The sequence below is a fragment of the Euprymna scolopes genome, chromosome 19 (assembly GCF_053919585.1).
Source record: "Euprymna scolopes isolate OS-2025 chromosome 19, ASM5391958v1, whole genome shotgun sequence".
NCBI lineage: Eukaryota > Metazoa > Mollusca > Cephalopoda > Sepiida > Sepiolidae > Euprymna > Euprymna scolopes.
In genome coordinates, this window is record NC_136500.1 from 113,161,977 (window position 1) to 113,184,035 (window position 22,059).

Sequence of the window (22,059 nt, forward strand, 5' to 3'; positions counted from 1 at the left end):
CAAAAGAGGGAGAGAATTCGAAATAACTGTTCTCGGGGTTAGGTGGAATCTAAAAAGGAAGGTCTGTGATTGGTTGTTTTTTCATCCAATCACAGGGCGCCCCGTGAGTGATTCCTTCATGATTCCAATAGTAGACATACTCTTTAAAAAAGATAAAGTTTACAAAAATTTAATATGCTCATGTTACTTGCCATACTTTTTTAAATATAGATTCCAAAATCCATATCAAACCTTCCGGAGTTAATACCAGAACACCAAAAATAACTGGATTTGACATTAAAACCCCCAAGAAGGGTTGATATGCCATAAAACCAAACTGCCCTACATGAAGAGACGGTATTCAACAAAAAGTAATTATCACAAGCTTACAGAGTTTTGATTTATTGCGCTTTGCAACCATTAAACATACAAATAATAACCAATGCAATAACAAACAACAAAATCATGCTTGCATTTTTTTTTTTTTAAACATCGATACTTTTTGTTTGTCTTTTTGTGAGGAGGGCATGCAAATAAAAAGGAAACTTTACATGATATAATTAAATAAGTTAATGAGGTTAAATCACCTGTAACATTTTAATTGGTGAAGGTCGTGTGTAAAGTCAAATAACAGTTAGCCTCTTCAAGATAATAAGTATCTAGTCGTTAACAGATCCAAATTAAGTAAGGGTCTATAATACATGCTTATGTGTGTTGAATGCAATGAAACTCAGATAAGAATGTTGTTATCATTTGGCAAACGTTTGATAACCTCTCTCCTTCCAAAATAAAATTTATAAAGAGGAGATAATTACAATCAATTTAAATATTTTATTGAGAACATGGATGTGTTTTAGTCTGACATAAACGAATATATTCTAAAATTATGTGAACTTGACATTTCAATGCCTCTCTTTTCTTAAAAAAATTCCTTTTTCTTATTTTCCTGGTTTTTGTTTGTTTGTTTTTTAAGTATCTGGAAAAGTAATGTTCAAAAATTAAATTCTAGTTAGTTTGAGGTTGCATTCAAATCCATACAGATGTGTTGCATTCAAATCCATACAGATGTGTTGCATTCAAATCCATACAGATGTGTTGCATTCAAATCCATACAGATGTGTTGCATTCAAATCCATACAGATGTGTTGCATTCAAATCCATACAGATGTGTTGCATTCAAATCCATACAGATGTGTTGCATTCAAATCCATACAGATGTGTTGCATTCAAATCCATACAGATGTGTTGCATTCAAATCCATACAGATGTGTTGCATTCAAATCCATACAGATGTGTTGCATTCAAATCCATACAGATGTGTTGCATTCAAATCCATACAGATGTGTTGCATTCAAATCCATACAGATGTGTTGGATCTAAATACATTGCTGATGATCAGATTTACTATGAAATTGCAAAAGTGTTAAATCTTTATTAAATATTATTGTTATACTTACAAAAACAAAAGTTGCTGCAAAGCTAGACTTCCTGTATGAGTGGTGGGAGAGAGAGAGAGAGAAATAAAGAAAAAGAGAAATAGAGAGAAAGAAAGAGAAGTAGAAAAATGGAAAAAGATAAGAATAGAATGAGCAGGAGAGAAAGAGACATGGATAGGGAAAGGGAGACGGGGAGAGGGAAAGGGAGACGGGGAGAGGGAAAGGGAGACGGGGAGGGGAGACGGGGAAAGGGAGACGGAGACGGGGAGAGGGAAAGGGAGACGGAGACGGGGAGAGGGAAAGGGAGACGGGGAGAGGGAAAAGGAGACGGGGAGAGGGAAAAGGAGACGGGGAGGGAAAAGGAGACGGAGAGGGAAAAGGAGACGGGGAGAGGGAAAGGGAGACGGGGAGAGGGAAAGGGAGACGGGGAGAGGGAAAGGGAGACGGGGAGAGGGAAAGGGAGACGGGGAGAGGGAAAGGGAGACAGGGAGGGAAAAGGAGACGGGGAGAGGGAAAGGGAGACGGGGAGAGGGAAAGGGAGACGGGGAGAGGGAAAGGGAGACGGGGAGAGGGAAAGGGAGACGGGGAAAGGGAAAGGGAGACGGGGAGAGGGAAAGGGAGACGGGGAGAGGGAAAGGGAGACGGGGAGAGGGAAAGGGAGAGGGAAAGGGAGACGGGGAGAGGGAAAGGGAGACGGGGAGAGGGAAAGGGAGACGGGGAGAGGGAAAGGGAGACGGGGAGAGGGAAAAGGAGACGGGGAGAGGGAAAAGGAGACGGGGAGAGGGAAAAGGAGACGGGGAGAGGGAAAAGGAGACGGGGAGAGGGAAAAGGAGACGGGGAGGAAAAAGGAGACGGGGAGAGGGAAAGGGAGACGGGGAGGGAAAAGGAGACGGGGAGAGGGAAAGGGAGACGGGGAGAGGGAAAGGGAGACGGGGAGAGGGAAAGGGAGACGGGGAGAGGGAAAGGGAGACGGGGAGAGGGAAAGGGAGAGGGAAAAGGAGACGGGGAGAGAGAAAAGGAGACGGGGAGAGGGAAAAGGAGACGGGGAGAGGGAAAAGGAGACGGGGAGAGGGAAAAGGAGACGGGGAGAGGGAAAAGGAGACGGGGAGAGGGAAAAGGAGACGGGGAGAGGGAAAAGGAGACGGGGAGAGGGAAAGGAAGACGGGGAGAGGGAAAGGAAGACGGGGAGAGGGAAAGGAAGACGGGGAGAGGGAAAGGAAGACGGGGAGAGGGAAATTTCAATGTAAATTGGTCACAATTCAGGTTCAAAAGCCAGGACAGCTTGTTGAGTTTCTTGACTTGTGTTCAAAAACGCAAATGGAGAGGCAATATCAAATGGTCGCAGGATACACGTTTTTTAGATTGGAAACGAAAAAAGCAACCAGCTATGTCAGCATTTTCATTGTAGAGAAATGCGTAGATAAAGTGATTGGAGTTGTGTTATTAATCGAAGTTGATGAGAAAATTCGCAGAGAAACATCTATTTCTGCATTACAATGTGGTTTGCGTAAAGTTGCAAAAAGAGGGCTTTTATAACAGTAGTAAGTAATAAAGGTTGATAAGGAAATACTTGATATGGCAGGAGATTTTAATGGTCATGTTGGAATGATATTTTGAGAATGGTTATGAGAGAAATGGATATGGTGATAGAAATACAGAAGAAAGAATCATAGAATTTGGTCTTGCTATGGATATGTTGGTTGCAGATACAGTTTTTCAAACAAGGAAAAGCCGTCTCATTTATATATTAATACTGTAGTACCTTTAACATACATACGCATGTCACAGTTTCTTGATTACAAATTATTCGATCAGGAGATCCTATTTATTAAAAAGGAGGATAGAAGGTGATAACACACTATGAACATCAAATTAGTATATAGATATATTCTAATTTAATGTCTGTAGTATGTTATCTTCTATCTTGCCTTTTTAATAGATAGGATCTCCCGATCACCAAAGACACAATGTATAAAATTATAAAAAAAATGATGTTGCTTTTGGGCCATATGTGAGATTAAATTTGGTCTTCTGGCTAGGATCCAAGGGTAGTATCTGTTCTGTCTAAAGATGGTATAATGATAGTGAGGCGTCCATACAATGGAAATATGTCACAGACTCCTATAAGGATACTTGAGATAAACTGTATCAACCAGATATATTTTGACACCAAATTAACCAGATTAATTAGAAAAATACTTTTACAGTTTTAACAAAAAGGCTAAAATAATATCGCAGGGTCTCCATTCACACTGAATGTCCAGAATTCCCAGCAGCAATACATTACATATGAAAGCTGCTGCAGTGGAATTTTCACAGGTCCTGCTAGTTATTATTGTTAGTAGTAGTTGTAATGTTATATATAGTTATGCATGAATTTGGAACAAAAAGTTCAAGTAGATTATATATTGGTAAAGAAAAGAGAAAGCTCTTGAGTGATGAGAAAAAAATAACTCATGAAGAAATGGCGACATGGAAGAAACCAGTTATAAACCAGTGAAGAAAGCTTATAAGATAAAGAAGAAATTTATATCCTGGAAGAAGATATGAAGGTTGAAAAACATCTTAGAGACTAAGTGACTGAGCGTTCGGTAACTTAATCCACTTCAAGGTGAACAGGGAAAGAAGTTTAAGAATACACTGTTTGGGGTAACAAGCCATACTTGTGGATAGACTAAAATGCCTCCTGGGCATATGTTAATATGGCGTTTGAATATGAAAATGATGAAATTAGTGGAGAAAAGATTAAGAAAATAAGGAACTTTATCTTGTGGCAAAGATTTGGTTAGGTTGTTTTTATGGCATATTAACCCTTTTCGGGTTATTTAATGCCGAATCCAGTTATTTTGGAAATAGTATTCATGTTGCATTCAGTTATTTTGTAGAAGGTTTTTATTCTTCAAGCTTTTTGTATCATCAATCGCTAGTTTGTAGTCTTTGGTTTGGTAGTTTTATAGTGGATTTTATCGTATTTGTTCCCTGCCTTGCAGAACATGAATGAGTTTTGCAATGGGAGACGGGAAAAGGGTTACAGTATTAATGTTTGGTACATTTTAAGTTAGGAAACCAATCAGGAAGTGAGGGAAATAGAAAGAGGAAAAGGGGAGAAAAGGTTGGTTGTTTTTGTTTTTGGTTTTGCAGAACATAATTAAATTTTACCAAAGGGAATAGAAAAACAAAAAGCAGCAATGTTAAGTGCATTTCCTTTCAGGAAGCCAATGTCTTCAGACAGCCTGATTTGGTAGCATCAGTGGTAGCAAAATGGATAGCAGAAATTGCAATCTACAAAGCCAACATGGAGGCTATATAAGCTATATAAGATATACAAATCATGATGACCAGAAGTTTAAAAAAAAAAAAGTCACATCAAAATCCTTTGCTTGAAAAATACCAGTAAGTTAGATGAACAACTTCAATACAAAAACAAATTCCTTTAAAGAGTTTAGCAAATCTACAGATGTTTTTATGCAGTCACAGGTTTTCCAAAATTACTTTTTTGCATCAAAATGACCATGCAAGATGTCCAAATGTTTTTCTCTTTAAGGATTTCCATTAATCTTAAACTTTTGATGCAAGTTGTCCAATCAAGATGCACTCGTTATGCATGGAACGAAACGATAAGTAATAACACGTGAATATTTTGATTGGACAACTAGCATTTGTAATCACTTAGAATTATTACATGATAAACAAAAAGATAGTTAAATTTAAAGATTCACTTAAAAATATATCCAGAGCAGATATTCACACAACTTGGTCAATGATCTTGACAAGAGATAAAACTCAACAAAACTGAAGATATGTACAATATGGCTGTGCAGCTGCGAGATGTGATCCGTTTGTGCAACAAAGATTTTCACACATTTCCTACAATGCACCCCACAAATCTGCTTCTTACCGAATCCTAATCTGCACCATCCGTGCAAGATACAACATCACTGGCATCATGAAGACTCTTCTGAAAAAGACACCTCTTGTTAACAGTGAGTAATCAGAGCATTGATAATGCCTCATGTGAAAACTCATAGTTTATAGTAGTAGTAGTAGTCTTAGTAGTAGTAATAATATTGATGATAATAACAATAGCGTAAAACTTTAAGAGAATGGGAGAGATTTGAATGGGATGGCTGATAAGGTACAAAAAAACGGCCGAAATGTTAAGGAAAATCCTTGAATGCAGAGATTAACACACACAAACTACAGGCACAAACTTTACAAACAGAAAATGCTACAAATATAAAACCCGAAGAAGCATCACATGGAATCATTAAAACTGAATAATTTTAAGTTAATTCCTCTGCACCCCTACCCTTCCCTCATTGTTTTTGTGTGTGTTATCAAAAACTGACGCCACAAAGGAGAGTCAAGGAGGATGAAAAGACTGAGAAAAAAAAGCATTAGCCAGACCTCTGCTGAATGAGTGCAAAGAGAACTGGGGCCTTAGGGAAGCTTTTTGCCACCCAAATTTCAGTGAAGGCCAATAGTCGCCGCCAACGAGAAATTAATCGTAAGTGACTGTTAAAATAACGCAAATTCATCTGCAATGGTTATCGAAATAGATAGAGAGTATTGGAAATTTGGGGAGACTTGTTGTCACTCAGATTCCAGAGAATGCCACAAAATGTTCAAAAAGAGAAATCTTTGATGGCCGGTGTGACTACTCCTAGTGAGTAAATAATGAAAAGAATTAGCCTCGGCTGATACCACACAAAATAGGCATGAATTGGTCATGGAAAATGGAAGGATCAAGGAGGAAAATCACTAACCAGACTTCCACTGGATGAATGCGAACAGTAGCGGAAGTTTATTGCAACTCATATTCCAGTGATGGCCAGTGATCGTTGTCAGTGAGAAGTCAAGTGGCTGTTGCGTTAATGCAAAGCCATTTGCAAAAATTATCGAAAGGTGATGAGTACTGGAAATTTGGAGAGACTTGTTGTGACACAGACTCCAGGGAACACCACCGGTTGTCGTCAGTGAATAATCTCTGATGATAGCCTGTGTGAATCCAAATAATAATAGTAATGGCTCATAAAAAATTAGAAAACTTATATTTATGATTCAAACTCGTTCGAATGCAGAGCAGATGGTCCATCATAATTCAAAAGCAGCATTAATTTAGCAAGAAAAAAAAAAAAAAGGAAAAGCACATTAGCACAAATTAAATCAGCCTACTTGGTAGTCTAATGAGGAAAACCCACAACGCACGCTTCAATAATCCATCAACAGATGAAAGAGAAAATTGCTTGCTAGACTAGAAACCTGCAATGCTATTACATTTAGGTTTCCTTCACTGTTTTTTTCTACCTCCCAACAGAAGAGTTCTTATTAAGGGCATTAATCAGCAAAGCCTGAAGCTTGACTAAATTACACAAGGACTGTAAGTTGTATTCGCCTTTATGAGACAATTACCAAATAAACATTATGACTTGACACACGTACGCATCTTCTGTTTTCTTTTTCAATCTAATGAACGTTTCTCGTGAGATGATTTCGAGCGCTCAAAGCATGTAAACTCTCAAAATGATGGAAGGCTCTGTCTACCAAATTAGAAAACTTCCCACTTGCATGGCTTATGTTTGCCACATCTTGACTGGTGCACTAATCTACTGCTTGGAAAGTTTGACAGAAAAATTCCCAAGTTTGACACCTGAAGAAGACCAGCGGTTACACTGATCAAAATGTCGTGAAAATAACACTTCAAATGAAAACAATAGTCCGAATAATTCAACATAAATTATTAATCCTCATCTAAAACAATGAGAAATAATTTCTTCATTTAAAATTCTAAATACGATTACATTATTAATGAACTAAACGTAGATGAAGAAACATAGAAACAAAAAACATCTAAGAGTACACTTTAACCTACGTAAACGTTTTAATATTTATTTTTAACTAGCATGCCGCCCGGCGTTGCCTGGTCTTAAAATACGCATAAATATTATATTTTAATCAATGCAGAATTCTTATTTATTATAAACAGAAATACCGTAGGTATTAAATGTAACGTTAAATTCCTTAAAAAAAATTAAAAAAATTTTTTTTAATGAAGTAAAAAAAAAAAAAAAAAAAAAAAAAACAAGAAACTGAGGCGTGCATGCGAGTATTATGTTTTTTGTGAACAGTTCACTTCTTCTAAGTAAAAAAAAAAAAAAAAATTCAAGGTGCGATCAAAACCAAAACCTAAAGACAATGAGTCAAGTATGATAACCATTCGGCCAGCTCGACACACTCTTCAAAATGTGTTTTCAAACTGACTTATACTTAACACAAAAAATCTGTAATGTGAATCACTCACGCAGCTCGCTCCTGATGTAATCCTCTATCTGTATAAGAGTCCAATACATCCTGGGATATTGTTGCCACATCTGGGGAGGTGCTGCCCAGAGTAACCTTTCATGCCTGGACAGATTACAGACCCCACTTTAAAATCGAAAAGGGGATGCTCTCTTCTTACATCCTAATAGGAACTTCATTCCAGAAAAGTCAAATCTTATAAGCCCACAAGTAGTGTAATCTTAATTGTCACACATTTAAATAACACAGTATATTTTGGATTGCGTTGAAGTACATTGTGGTCTGGTCACTTGCACTTATTGAAAAGTGCCCAGCGTGTCACATTCAGATAAACCAGTCTTCAGACATGTTATCTATTTTCAAGAACAACTTGTCATTTATTTATATATATGTCATTTACTTATATATATGTGCTTGGGTCTTTTATTGCTTTGTTTGGCGCCACTGTTTCTCTTCACAATAACCATAAAACGTCTCATCTGTTTAATTAAGACGAATAAAACTCTTTACATGCAGGAAAGACACAAGGAGACTTTGTTGAGTTTTTTTTTTTCAAGGTTTTATTTTGGAGAGATTTTTGAAAGAGAGACTAATGTTCCTTTAGCTAATTATTTAGTTCTTAAGTTACATCCTAACTTAACTGAAATGAGTGATACACAAATATACATGGAGAGAGACATTGTAATATTTTGCACTCTGCTCATCAAAGCCTTTTACATTATTGGTGATGTCCTCTTCACATAGCTTCTGCAGAAAGACTGATTTTAAAACTCGTTACTCTCAGCTTGAAAAACACAACGTCACTCGTCATCTTACTGTTTTGTCTATGGCATTTAGCTTTGACTTCTGTCAGCTATCCCTGATTCATCTCTGGGAATGATTTCTTTTTTGCAGATCTGGGTTTTTATTATCTACTAAGTGTGACCTTTGTCAAAATTCAAACTAGCTTAAGTTCATTCGCCATTAACATGGGATCTCTAATATGTAATGCATGTACCCCAGCTAGGTAAACACCACAGCACGTACATTGGAGAGAAGAAAAAAAACTACACTTATCAAACTTTGAGTACGACACAGATGTTTAATATAATAATATTCATATACTTTTTGGCATCTTCAAAATGAAATGTGTGAAAATGTGCGGAAGAGAATCTAATAAGCAAAACAAAATTTTCTTTTTTAACTTTGACGTCTTTCACAATCTGATTACTGTGAATAGAAGAATGAAAATCGCAGATAGATTATATTCTGTTTTCATAGACGTGTGACATCATTGACTGAATGGATACTGTTTAGATTCTGGAATCAGCTCTTTGGAGTTCAGATCCAATCCGATCTATTATGCTAATTCACATACTTGTGAGACTATGGACGTCCCCTCCCAAAAAAAGTGTTAAGTGGGGGGGAAAAAAAAAGGAGAAACTATTCATTTTATTTGGATTCACCAGACTCCTATTATCATCTTCAGTATCATTTTCACAACGTTTTGGTCAATATAACCTTCGATCTTCTTCAGGTGTAACTTGATAAACTTGGGAATGTTTCTGTCGAACTCCAGAATTTTGATGGAATTTCGAAGGAAACCCTTTATTTACTTCATGAGGGGTGGGGGGTAGCATGCTCTAATTTTATCAGCCATGACCGGATAGAGGTCCTAAGTAATTCGCAAATGTATATTTCAGTCGCCCACACTGAGGATTGAACCTTCAACCTTCAGGAGAATATCACTTTTACACTTGATCTTTCCAAGTACTTTGACCACTGTGCCACGAGTCTTTGCAGACAGTTTTAGTACGAATTTTGGGAGCTTTAAACCTATTTTATTTTTAGTTGCAAATATCACTATTTATTACTAATTCCTATATATATATATATATATATATATATATATATATATATATATATATGTGTGTGTGTGTGTATATATATATATATTTACTTATTACTGTAAATATTATTCATTATTTATAACGGTTCCCATATCTTGTCAAATCCTCTAAACGGTCTACTTAGTAATTGATTGTTTCCCAGGAAAAACTATAATAAAAAAAGGAAATAGTTGATTAGCAAGGCAAAAGTATAGGAAGTGAGTTTAGTAGAAAGACAATGATGGGGGGGGGTCACCAAGGTACACAAAAGGTGGTTGAAAATAGGATTATTAATCAAGGAGTGGCTGTGACTGGCTTAAAAGACCAACATAGAGTTAGCTTACATACAGTTTTAGGAGTGGGAACAAGTTTTACAAGTTTACAATTTATAGACAGTCTTCAGTTTATGACAGTTGAAGACAGGTTGTGACTTATAGCAGATTGAGATGAGCTGACGTCAATCGATGATAAAGAGGCCTTCGTAATCAACTACAATGTGAACGTTAGTGTTTAGATGGTGCCACACGCAGAACCTAACTGATATCTATGGAATATGTCGGATTTTGTGTTTTGGGTTGTTTTATTTTATTAATACTTGTGAATTAGTGCTCATTCTCAATAGTCGGCAATGTGTGATGACCAGAGGAAGGAGAGAAGATGAAGGAACCCACACCACACTGCATTGGGGTCAGCGATTCTTGTCCAGCAAGAGAAAGTATGTGGTTGCATACACAAATACTACTAGGAAAGGTACAAACCCACATTTCTTTCCTTCCTTAACGATGGGGTGATCCATCACGTGAGCCACTTATTTTGGCACTTTTTTTATAATACTGACTCAACACTCATCAAGGTTAAAAGCCATTCGATAAGGGGTTATAATAAGGATATATATCATTTCAATTAGGAATATTATGAGATGACTTGAAATTATGAAATGAATGACCAAAAGTTCATTACTTATAAAGATAGTTTATAAAAAGTATTTGAAAGTTCTTGGAAAGAAACATGGAATTCCATTTGATGACAGGCACATGAAGAAAGGCAAGCTCTTCGCTGCTGTGGTAGTAAAACGAGTTCTTGCTGTGACTGTTTTAAGGATGAAGCAAGGATTGAAGTTCAGTTATACATAAAGAGCTATTCCTTTGCATGCAGAGAGGTAATTTAGTACATATTCAAATGTAAGTATCACTTCCCAACCTCACCTCCCCACACAAAAAGGATGAAGCAAGGATTGAAGTTCAGTTATACATAAAGAGCTATTCCTTTGCATGCAGAGAGGTAATTTAGTACATATTCAAATGTAAGCCCCCTTCCCAACCTCACCTCCCCACACAAAAAATAATTCAACTGCTACTCATCATGGTAAAGTTGGTTACAATGTGTTAGTAAAATTACTCTGGTAACAGGGAAAAAAAAAAAAAAAAAAAAAAAAAAAAAGATCAAAACCTAAAGATAATGAGTCATATGTGATAACCATTAGGCCAGATTGACACGATCTTTGAAAAGTGTTTTCAAACTTACTTATTCTTAACATAAGGAAACGGTCGTGTGAACAATTCATGCATCCGCAGTTGTGAAACAGTTGATAAACAGATAAAAATCCGATGACCAAGTACTGACTTTTAAATTTTGACCCCTCAGTAGCCTTTTTTCTAGAAGGCCTGATTAAAAGCCCTATATATCAAATTTCAAGTCTGTAGATCAAAAATTTGTTGACTATATAGATTGAGAGTCGTCCTCACATGCACGTCCTCACTTCATAAAATCTTAATCTGTCATACAGTTTTTTTTTAAATGGAATCGCTCGATCATCAAAGACAAGATGCAAGCAAGCATGAAAGTAAGCAAGGTCCACAGAGTTTTATTATTTTTTAATCAAGACTTAAATAACAAAGTAAATATTGATGTTTACATTTGCCTATGGATTATTGTCTTTTATTTCATAATTGAATTTGGTTTTTCAAGTTTATGACTTGAGATTTTTCTTCTGAACATTTATTTTAAAAATTATTGCTAATTTTAAGATTTCCTACAAATATTTTATTCCCATATTAAAATAGTATATCAAAAAAAAAAAAAAAAAAATTAGAAAATATAATAAAAACTTATTAGTTTGGTGCAAAAATATGCCGTTATTTTTTGCACCAACCTAATAAGTTTTTGTTATATTTTTCTGAATGTCACTTTATAATAACTATATTCATCCTTGAATAGATTTTTGGTAGATTCTTCCTCTCTCACATTTTCTTTGTCTTTATTATTATTATTATTATTATTATTATTATTATTATTTACTTGCTCTTGCCCTATATATTACATTAGTTATTAAATATCGATTCAATGATAAACAATTTTAATTATATAAATGTTTTATTAATATATGACCAAAGTTCACATTGGGAATCTATAAACAGCAACTCTTATTTTATTTAGAACTTGGAAAATTATTACAATTAAAATACAAGAATAAAAAAGCAGGAGCACGCAAGGTATTCCAATTTATTCTTAGGCAATACAGATGCTACTATATAAAATACACACACACATTATATATATATATATATACACAGGCGGAAAAAAGAAAGTCCGCACTTGTAATTTAAAAAAAGCTGCAAATTTAAGCTAAATTTAATGTAACTGTTTAAACAAACTATACCTCATTTGATTGACCTTTTATTCTTCTATAATTTTACTTGTTCATATTTAACTTTTAATTGAAATATTCTAGTGTTTACGTCAATTTAAAAAAATAACTTCAAATTGAGGAGGCAAGAAAAAAGTCCGCACATTGGAAAATTGTTATTTAAATGTAACTTTAGGACATTAATGCAACACAAATACAACAGGAACACAATAAACTAGTAAATATTGTAGCATAGCCCTTCTGCAATTTGACACCCTGCAATCTTTTGGGAATTCCTTGAATTAGACTGCAGCAATACTCTGGAGAAAGGGCATTCCACTTTTCTTTAATTTTTGTTTAAAGTTCTTCCAAATTTGAAATTTTATCATTGCATAGCTGTTTCTTGATGTAATGCAATACGTTTTTGATAGGATTGAGGTCTGGAGACTGTGCAGGCCGGTCCAAACACGGAATATCATGCTTTTCCAGGAACCTCTAGACATTGCCAGCTGTGTAAATGGGAGCATTATCCTGCATTAAGATGGGATTATCATCCAAATTCCGACCAAAGTAGAAGATGCTCAGTCAACATATTAATGTACTTGTTCAAATTAATTTGACCTTGCAAGCGAACTATAGGCCCTGGACCATTGGTACTAATAATGCCCCACACCAAAACTGAACCTCCACCACCTTGCAGCATTAAAACCGAGAACCTAGGATTAAATTTGTTGTCTTTCCCCTGAACTTGCTTTCGTCGCTAAAAAGCACTTTTGACCAATTATGAAGAGTCATCATCTCCATTGAATCCAGACAGCGTTTTCTGTTCTTTACAGAAATCATTGGCTTGAGTCTTGCAACATATCCTCGCAAATTAAATTCCTTTAATTTGTTCTGGACAGTAGAAAGAGAGCACTTTTTAACATGATTGCACTGTTGTTAGATTTGGGGAGCTGTTTCAAATCTGTTTCTTAGACTGTGGATCTTGATAGCATTGTCTTCCCTGTTAGAAGTAACGCTAGTACGACCAGATTTAGGGGCATCACGAATACTGCCGGTATTTTGGTGCTTTTGCACAGTCTTTCGTACCATTTTCCTATCACATTTCAATCTGCGGCCGATTTCTCGATTGGATAAACCAGAAAGGTGGAGATTAATGAGCTCCTTACGATCACTAAGAGACAGTCATGGCATATGGACTAAATGTTACATTGTATAACCTGGAACAACAGCAATTATGATTAGAGATGCTTAGTTGCCTGTTGGTGGATATTTTAAACTAATTTAGGGATGATAATTAAGCTGGTTTTAAGCGAATTTATTGCTGCGGACTTTCTTTTTGCCTCCTCAATTTGAAGTTATTTTTTTAAATTGACGTGAACGCTAAAATATTTCAATTAAAAGTCAAATATAAACAGGTAAAATTATAGGAAAATAAATGTCGAATAAAATGAGGTATAGGTTCTTTACATAGTTACATTAAATTTAGCTTAAACTTGCAGTTTTTGAAAAAATTACAAGTGCGGACTTTCTTTTTTCCGGCACTGCGTATATATATATATATATATATATATATATATATATATATTCCCCAAAACCTCTGGCCTTGATGGAGGGGAGAAGAAAAAATTGCTGCTATTGTTTCAAATGATCTGAAATAACAGACAAAGAGACTTGATTCCAAATATTTCTCATGTTATATCTTCCCTATTTTGGAAATAGGGTACGATTATGAATATCTTCAGTATCAAATAATCACTGTGAAATTTACTTTACATATGAAAACCAAAGAGGGGAGATATATGAGAAATATTTGGAATCAAGTCTCCCCTTGCTGTTATTTAAATTCATTTAAAATCCTAGCAGCAAGTTTTAGTCTCCCCTCAATCAAGACCAGAGGTTTTGGGGAAATATCAGATATTTTGTAATTCAAATGTAAAACTAGGAAAACAAATGACTATGACTGAAACATTTTCTGGCTGTAAATAAGTGGCAAAAACAGGCTCTGGATGATGAATGATCCCCTTAATATGCAATCTTAAGGGCAAATGTCACATAGTCCACTACACAATTCAGGTCATTAGATTTCCACCGAGCCTTCATTTATTAAATTCTGATCAATACTTGCTGAGATTTGGAACTTACGAAATTGCCAAAATAGGTGATTTGCAGGCTTTTTGAAAATTATAATCCTGTTCTGTAGTTAAAATTTTATGCCAATTGGTTAAAAAGAACGTATATTTTCAAACCAATAAAATATGCCCAAATTTGCCTATATTTGTACATATATATTGTCCTGCAGGCCAACTTCAGTTTTGTTGCCTCAATTATCTCCGCTGTGGCCTTGCCAGGCCACTAATATATATATATATACAGAATAAAATTATCCAACAATCAGCTGGTATGGAAAACTTTGATAATATTTACAAGATATTACTGGTGGTAATATTCTATAAGTATTATCCAACTTAAATAAGAATTGCTCGATATGCAAGATAGAGCAAATAAATCAAATTTTAGGTTCAATTCTTCTATTGTTCTCATCTTCATCTGTGGCGCTATGGTTTGGTTACTTGGAAAAATCAATTGTAAAAGTCATATTCTCCTGAAGGTTGAAGGTTCAATGAATTTAAAAATTTATGACGTGTAATACAAAGAATATGAATACAAATATATTGTCTCTTTTTTACCCACAAATAGAGTAAGCATTTCCGATTGCAAGGTATTTTCCCTATTCACACATATGAATTGAACACATAATACTCAATAATGCGTCATCTTTGTGGGACTATAGTAACCCTGTTTTATAGGCATAGTGCCATAACTATTTTCTTAGTTTTACTTAACAATTATAGTAGTTACTTTGATTATTATTATTAGTTTTATTACTATAATGATCATCATTATTAATAGTATGATTATTATTATACTTTCATTTTTTATATAGTCTTTTTCAGTTAAATATTATTCATATTTTTACAGTAAAGTATTATCATTAGTATTATAAATTTTATAACACGTTTTATTAATGTGCCTAGATTTAGTTTTGCAAATTACTTACACAGATTATTATAGTTCTAAATTTTTAGTTTAATTTTGTCATTAAAGGATATTATCAATACGTATAAAATTAACAAGAATAGTACTGTATGTATTAAATATTATTTTGAGTTGACTTGATTTAAATTGATTTAAATTAAATTAGCTTAAGCGGTTGGTATCTGATTGACATGCGTTGTTTTTTTATTTGCTTCATCTTTTTCTTTCTTTCAGATGTCTGCACTCACATAAGCTTCCTGACCTATTTTCGCGGCCTGTCACTTTATTTTATAAAGGTTTATTGACTTCGTATACATAGTTCATCTTCCTCTCTCTCTATGTATCCCCTCTATTTCTTCATTATTATTTTCTTTCTTTTTTCTATCTCTCCCCATGCATTGATACATTTCTTTCCCTCTCCTTTTATTTTATTTTATCATATTTTATCTTATCTTATCTTTCTGATACTTGCTTTTTTATTACGCGTAAGCATTTTCTCTACTTTTCTTTACATTTTATTTCAGTTTCTCTCATTTTGCATGGCCTGTCTGCCAAAGTGGATTTAATTTTTTAATTTTTAATTTTATTAACAATTTGAAAGTTATTTTAGAGTGAAATTTTAAGCTCATGTTCTATAATTATAAAAAATATTAAATATATCAATGAACCTATATATAAAAAACTTTTTTACCGGACCCATTATATAAACAAAGGAAAATTCTCCAGGAAAATGCCTAATTCGGATCATTACATTGTGATGTGGATTACTCAAAATACAGTTTGAATCATTTTACCACACTGCTGCCAAAGACATTCACTTCAGATTTTTCCATGCAATTTGGATGTTAACTTTAATATTCTTTTCTTTACCTTCCCTTACTCTATGACTTTTAATTACTTTATCAATTTTTAATTGTGATTTTCCATGTCTCACTGACTTTAGAAAATAAAGTGTAAACCATTATAACTATTTGCTAATATTTTCTCCTCTGAAGAGATGGTAGACATCGAAATCCTATAGGATAAGGAGTTAAAATATTTCTAATGTATTCTTTGTCTTACATAGAATAATAAAATCCTTTGATCTGAAACTCAAACATTTCACATAATAAATTTTTAAATTCATTGAATGACTAAAATTTGATATATACAGACACACGCACACACACATAAAGAAAAAGAGAAAAGGAGAGAAAGAGCAATTACAAAAAAAAAGCAAAACTGATGAAAATGAAAATTGAGTCAATTACAATATTTTTTAATTCATCAAAAAATTCAAACAAGGAATTATAATAAATACAAAAAATACCGATTTTTCTTTATTATAATTCCTTGTTTGGATTTTTGACGGTTTAATAAACATTCTAATTTATTCAATTATTATTTTCATCGTTAATTTTTTCTTGTTTATAACTGAATCATCAACTGGTTTTTACATTTTTAAAGAAAATAAACTTTATAAAAACATGAACAAAGTCTTTTTTTACACACACAAAATTCTTTTCAATAACATCATAATGTTGAATATCTCATTTCTTCTGACTTAGATTTAGAACCAACATCAAAGAAAAATGACGCTTAAAGACATCAGAGGAACGTTATATGCTTCAACACCATTTCAAACTTAAGTGAGACAGACATACAGATATGTTATTTGTAACTTCAGAATAACGGAAATGCTATTTCAAACTTTAGAATGAAAAAGAAAATGTTATTTTAATTTTAAAAACCACAAAAACACGATTTCAAGTTTAATTGAAATGGATGGCTCTCATCTTGGGAAGGCTCCATGTTTTGACAAGCTTTTGGGTTTGACCTTTACTCCTGATCTGAAATGGAACACGCACATCAGGTCTGTGGCCAAGGATGCTGAGAAAATGGTGGGATCCTTCTACTGCTCCAGAAGATATCTCACTGCTGATGCAATTCTCTATCTTTATAAAAGCCAAGTATGTCCAAGGATGAAGTACTGCTGGCACATCTGGGCAGAAGCTGCTAAAAACAGCCTATCCTGCCTTGACAGAGTACAAAATAGACTCCGTAGCTTAGTGGGGGATGTCCTTTTCTCTTCCCTGCAGCCTCTCTCCCACAGAAGAGACGTTGTGAGCCTGTCTCTGTTTTATCGTTATTTCCATGGAAAGTGCTCGTCTGAGCTCCAATCTCTCACCCCCCCCCCTCGCCATTCTTTCACAAGAAACACCCGTCTGGCTGAAACTACTGTCAGTAATTTCCCTACTCTTTATCTGTGCCTAAATCAAAACGTAGATTCTATGAGCGGAGCTTCTTTCTCAGAAGTGCACAACTGTGGAACTCTCTTCCGTTTGCCTGTTTCCCACCTGACTACAACTTGGATGTCTTCAAGTTCAACATAAACAACGTTCCTGACAAACCGCCCTCTTAATTAAGACACTATCAAATCTCAAATACTAATGATTACTACAATACTATCTCATTATCACGCAATAACCCTTATCCCTGAGTGACCTCCAGACCTTGATAAGTGGTGACCTCCATGTAAAAAAAAAAAAAAAACCGGCAAAATGCCATTCCAAATTTAAAAATGTCACTCCAAATTTTTTTAAAAAAATGACAAAATGACACTTCAAATTAAAAAAAAAAAAAAAAATGACAAAATGACACCCCAAATTTTAAAATGACAAAATGCTATTCCAAATTTACAAATGGTAAAATGCCATTTAAAAATTTAGCATGACAAACTGACCAAACCAACCATACATAACGATGTGAGATTATATCTGTAAACATTATAATTTTTTATACCTCATAATTTCTGTAAAGTCAGTAACAGTTAATATTTACTTACATTGTCTTTTGAAGTGACATAACAAGACGCCAGCTGTTTGTATAGACACCTATCTGTTCAGGAGCACACCTTTGAAATGAACTAATCAAAGAATGCAATCATATTTATCTTAAGATTGTCGAGAGCAAATGACCTGCAAAAGGCAAAAGCCTTATCACAGATTACAATCTGATAAACAGACACACACACACACACACACACACACATTTATTATCAGAGTTTAAACATGTTGGAAACTTTTATTCATAAAAAATACATTAAAAAAAAATGGCTAGTAAAGTGTTTATTTATGACTGCAAAAATTTGGTAATGATTTTATGACAAACTGTTGAATGTTCTCCCCCGTTGTATAAGTATCCCTATGTACACCTACACCAAGTTATACAGATTCTGCTAAAAATTCCATTTTGTTGTAAATAGAGAAGTGGTTAGGGTTCGATCCTGTGATTTGGAAACTATGGTAAAACAATGAAAGTAGCTCTCACATTTTTTTTTGAGCTCATGCGCAACACAAACGGACGTAATGCCTGACGACTACTGAAGTCACTACCTATCTTTTCGGCCTAGATGATTTGAGTAGATGGGTGAATGAATAATTTATTTCACGGTCTATGCGATATTTTCTCTGAATTTGGAAAACCAATAGTTTCGGAAACTGTTATCGGGTGAAATGGAAATAAAACGAAGGAACACAGGATTTTTAGGAACGAACATGTATTCACATATATTACAGGCAAAAGCAGGTTGAGCAATACTATTCCTCAATGGTAGGGCGTTTGCACACAACCTCCTTGGCTGCGTGCCAATCTCTGACTACCAGGCACCAGTACTCGATACCAGAAGTGACGTCACCAGAGGAAGTGACGTCATGAGATAGTCCATTAATCCCATGGAGGGGCGTCTCCAACAGAAACATACCTTATCATTCATGGCTTTTACAAAACACAACAAAACATGGTCAACTGCTGAAAACAAAAATTTGATAGCATTTATATTATTGATAATCACACCTACAGATAAAACAAATGCTCCTTAATTGTGTATTGTAAAATTTGAACACAATAACTGTACTATTGTTTTTTTTTTTTTACATGAGTCACCACTTATTAAGGCCAGGAGGCCATTCGAGGATAAGGGTTAAAGAATGTACAGTAGTAGCTGATGGGACAATACCATAGTAATTATTAGTAGTGTAAATTTGGTAAATTGGATTACTTATGGGGAATGGCTCATCAAGAACTTGTTTACATTGGACTTGAAGACGACCATATTGTAGTCGATTGGAAAGCGGGCAAACGTTTTAAAATTATTTATATTAAAGGTGTAAGCTACTTGAGGATAAAGGTTAAATGAATTGATAAAGAATATTATGAGAGGACTAAAAATGAGGAATAAACAAATTTTGAATGCTTATGAGGACGTTTTATGCCAAATATTTGACATTGGGTTTCAAGATAATCATGTTGTAGCCTACAAGGAGGAAATCCTATGGTAACGTGTATCACAAATGAGAAGTTGTTGAAAAGGAACTATGTTCATGGGAAATTCCATTTGATTTTAGACACACGGAGGAAGAAAGGAAAGTTCTTTGGAGTTGGACTTCTTTAAAATCACACTACCATAAACGATTCTTTATTTAACTAAAGAGTTCGTTTTTTTTTGGGGGGGGTCATGATTACTGTTCAAACACATGTTAAATGTGCAGATGTTTTCTCAGATGTAAAACACACTTGTAGCGAGGTGGGGGTGATTTATAAATCTTAGCATTACTGGTAGATTAAAAATTCATAAATATTATTTCATTATTACTACAAGCAGGGGAAGATTTTGTTTGAAACAAAATCAAATAAAAAAAATGATTAAAGGAATCGTTTTTGGCATCGGAAAATATGCACAAATTTTTCCGATTCTGGTACTCTAAAAAAAGTTCTGATTTTTCCAATTCTGATTAATCGTTCCAATGCTAATATATATATATATATATATATATATATCAATTAAATTATCAATCACATTACTTAATATTGTATTAGCTCTAGGACATTTAACTATCGAGCTTATTATATATCTAAATTACAACGAGCACTTTCTATTTCCTGTATTTTAATTAAACTAGTAATTTCACTGTTACATTAAAATACACTCAGCTCTTTAGACTATTGTTCTAATCTCCTTTAAATATATATATACACACACACACATAAATGTATATACATGCACATACATAAGTTTTTTTATCCATATGAATACACACTGTTTTTAAATAGCAGCTCTGATTTTCATATGAAAATTGATTAAACACTTTCATGATAAAAGCAAATAAAACATTTGTCATTTTGTGATAATTTCCATTGATACAAAAAAAAATTTTTTAAAAATGGAGGAATACGTGGCCACACGTTTCTTAATATCAGCTTCCATTATCACGTGAAAGTTAATTAAACACTTCGATAATTGCGAATAATATTCTAATAAGCTTGAAAATTAATTGGCATTGCAGAGATTTTCTGGCCCTTTTGTGGCAGCTAATAACCATGAAAACCAATTAGAGGAGACTTGTTACAGGGGATCTTTTTTTGGAAGCAGCACTAACCACTTAAGCAGAATGAATAGAGCGGGAAAGAAAATCGATAAAAATAAATTGAAGCGGTTCTGTTTATCTGTTTGTTCAATAATAGATTTAGAAACTATAGAGTTGATTTCAAACAAACCTGGCATACGTATCGAGTGTACATAAGTGTTACATTAGACATAAGGGAGAAGACACACTCTCTTTCATAGGGAAAGCTCTTACAAAGGTAGTCAGAGGAATGGGTCTATAAACTAGTTGATTATCCATCTGCATTGGGTAGAGTAAAAAATAAACCTATCAATCACTTTAAGGAAATTCAATGGTTCTTTTTAAACAGTTGATAGAAACACTACAAGGAAATGATGTTCTTAAATATAAATGAGTAGTCTGGGTGCTCGGCGTTGTCGGGGTGTTTTGAGAAAAAAAAAAAAAAAGTAGTAGTAGGCAGGCAGGCAGGCTCGTACCTGTGTTGCGAAGGTGGAAAAGAAAGTGAAAGAAAACCTGACATTTTACTCCTACTTCGTGACACAACTGGAAGTTCGGAATGTTAAAATTAGTTAAGTCATTCCAACCGATACAATGACTTGCAAAAATGTCGGCATAAAAAAAAAAAAACGACCCTCCTTGTAGAAAACTACCCAGTTGAGGGTGAACGAATTAATGTTTTTAACTAATTTTTGGATATTTGTCGTCCGAAGGGTCGAGCTTCAAAACAATAGCGATCTCGTGAAAATCCATCACCTCCGTCAAAAGTTTTAGGCAGGCATACAAACATACATACATACATTTAAACAGAAAAGTGAGATTTATATAATAGACTAGCAGGGGGGGGTGTAGGTGTTTTTGGGTAAATGAAAAGAAAAATCGGTGTCCCAGGTGTTTGTTTAAAAAAACAAAGCCTTGACGCACAGTTGGAAAAAACGTGCGACGTTTAACGGCAGGTGCCCGTTTTTGACGAGTCAATGACGTCAACTTTGAGTGCGGGACAGTGTTTTATTTACCGCGAGTCTGTTTGCTTCTTTTTTTTATAGGAAAAAGCTTAATGCACATGCAGCGATCGAAAATTGTTGAATATTTATCTTTTGAAAGTCGGGCAAATTAAATAGACAGGCGACCCCGGTTGTTAACTCGTAGATATAATCATTTAGGTGCGATATAAAAAGTTTTAAGTTGTGAGGCGATCGATTCGTTCTCGGAAAAAAGCCTTTCTTGGGCATACATGAAAACGCACACACAAACATTTTCGCTTTTATATTTATAGAAGACTAGCGGGGGGTACCCGGCGTTGTCCGGGTGTTTGGAGGTGTGTGGTTTTGGGTAAATCAAAACTCCTGAGGGGGGGGGGGGTAAAATAAAATAAAAAGTTTTAGTAGGTAAGTATGAGGATCAAACCCGAACCCTTGAGGCAAAGTTGG

The 22,059-nt window shown here is 34.6% G+C and overlaps 1 protein-coding gene across 17 annotated transcripts in view; it reads right to left on the minus strand.

The window, feature by feature from the left end:
* LOC145239882 (oxygen-dependent coproporphyrinogen-III oxidase-like) overlaps positions 1–22,059 on the minus strand; it is a 985,985-nt gene that overhangs the window by 677,329 nt on the left and 286,597 nt on the right. For 2 of the 17 annotated variants that reach the window (XM_080103490.1, XM_080103491.1), the window contains exon 1: positions 18,073–18,191. The exons of 14 other annotated variants lie outside the window; for them this stretch is intronic. In XM_080103490.1, coding sequence (XP_079959616.1) covers positions 18,073–18,092 — 20 coding nt within the window. In that variant the 5' untranslated portion in view covers positions 18,093–18,191. Of the gene's footprint in view, positions 1–18,072; positions 18,192–22,059 lie in introns of those variants that run through there. One more of the 17 variants, XM_080103475.1, reaches the window with a different exon arrangement.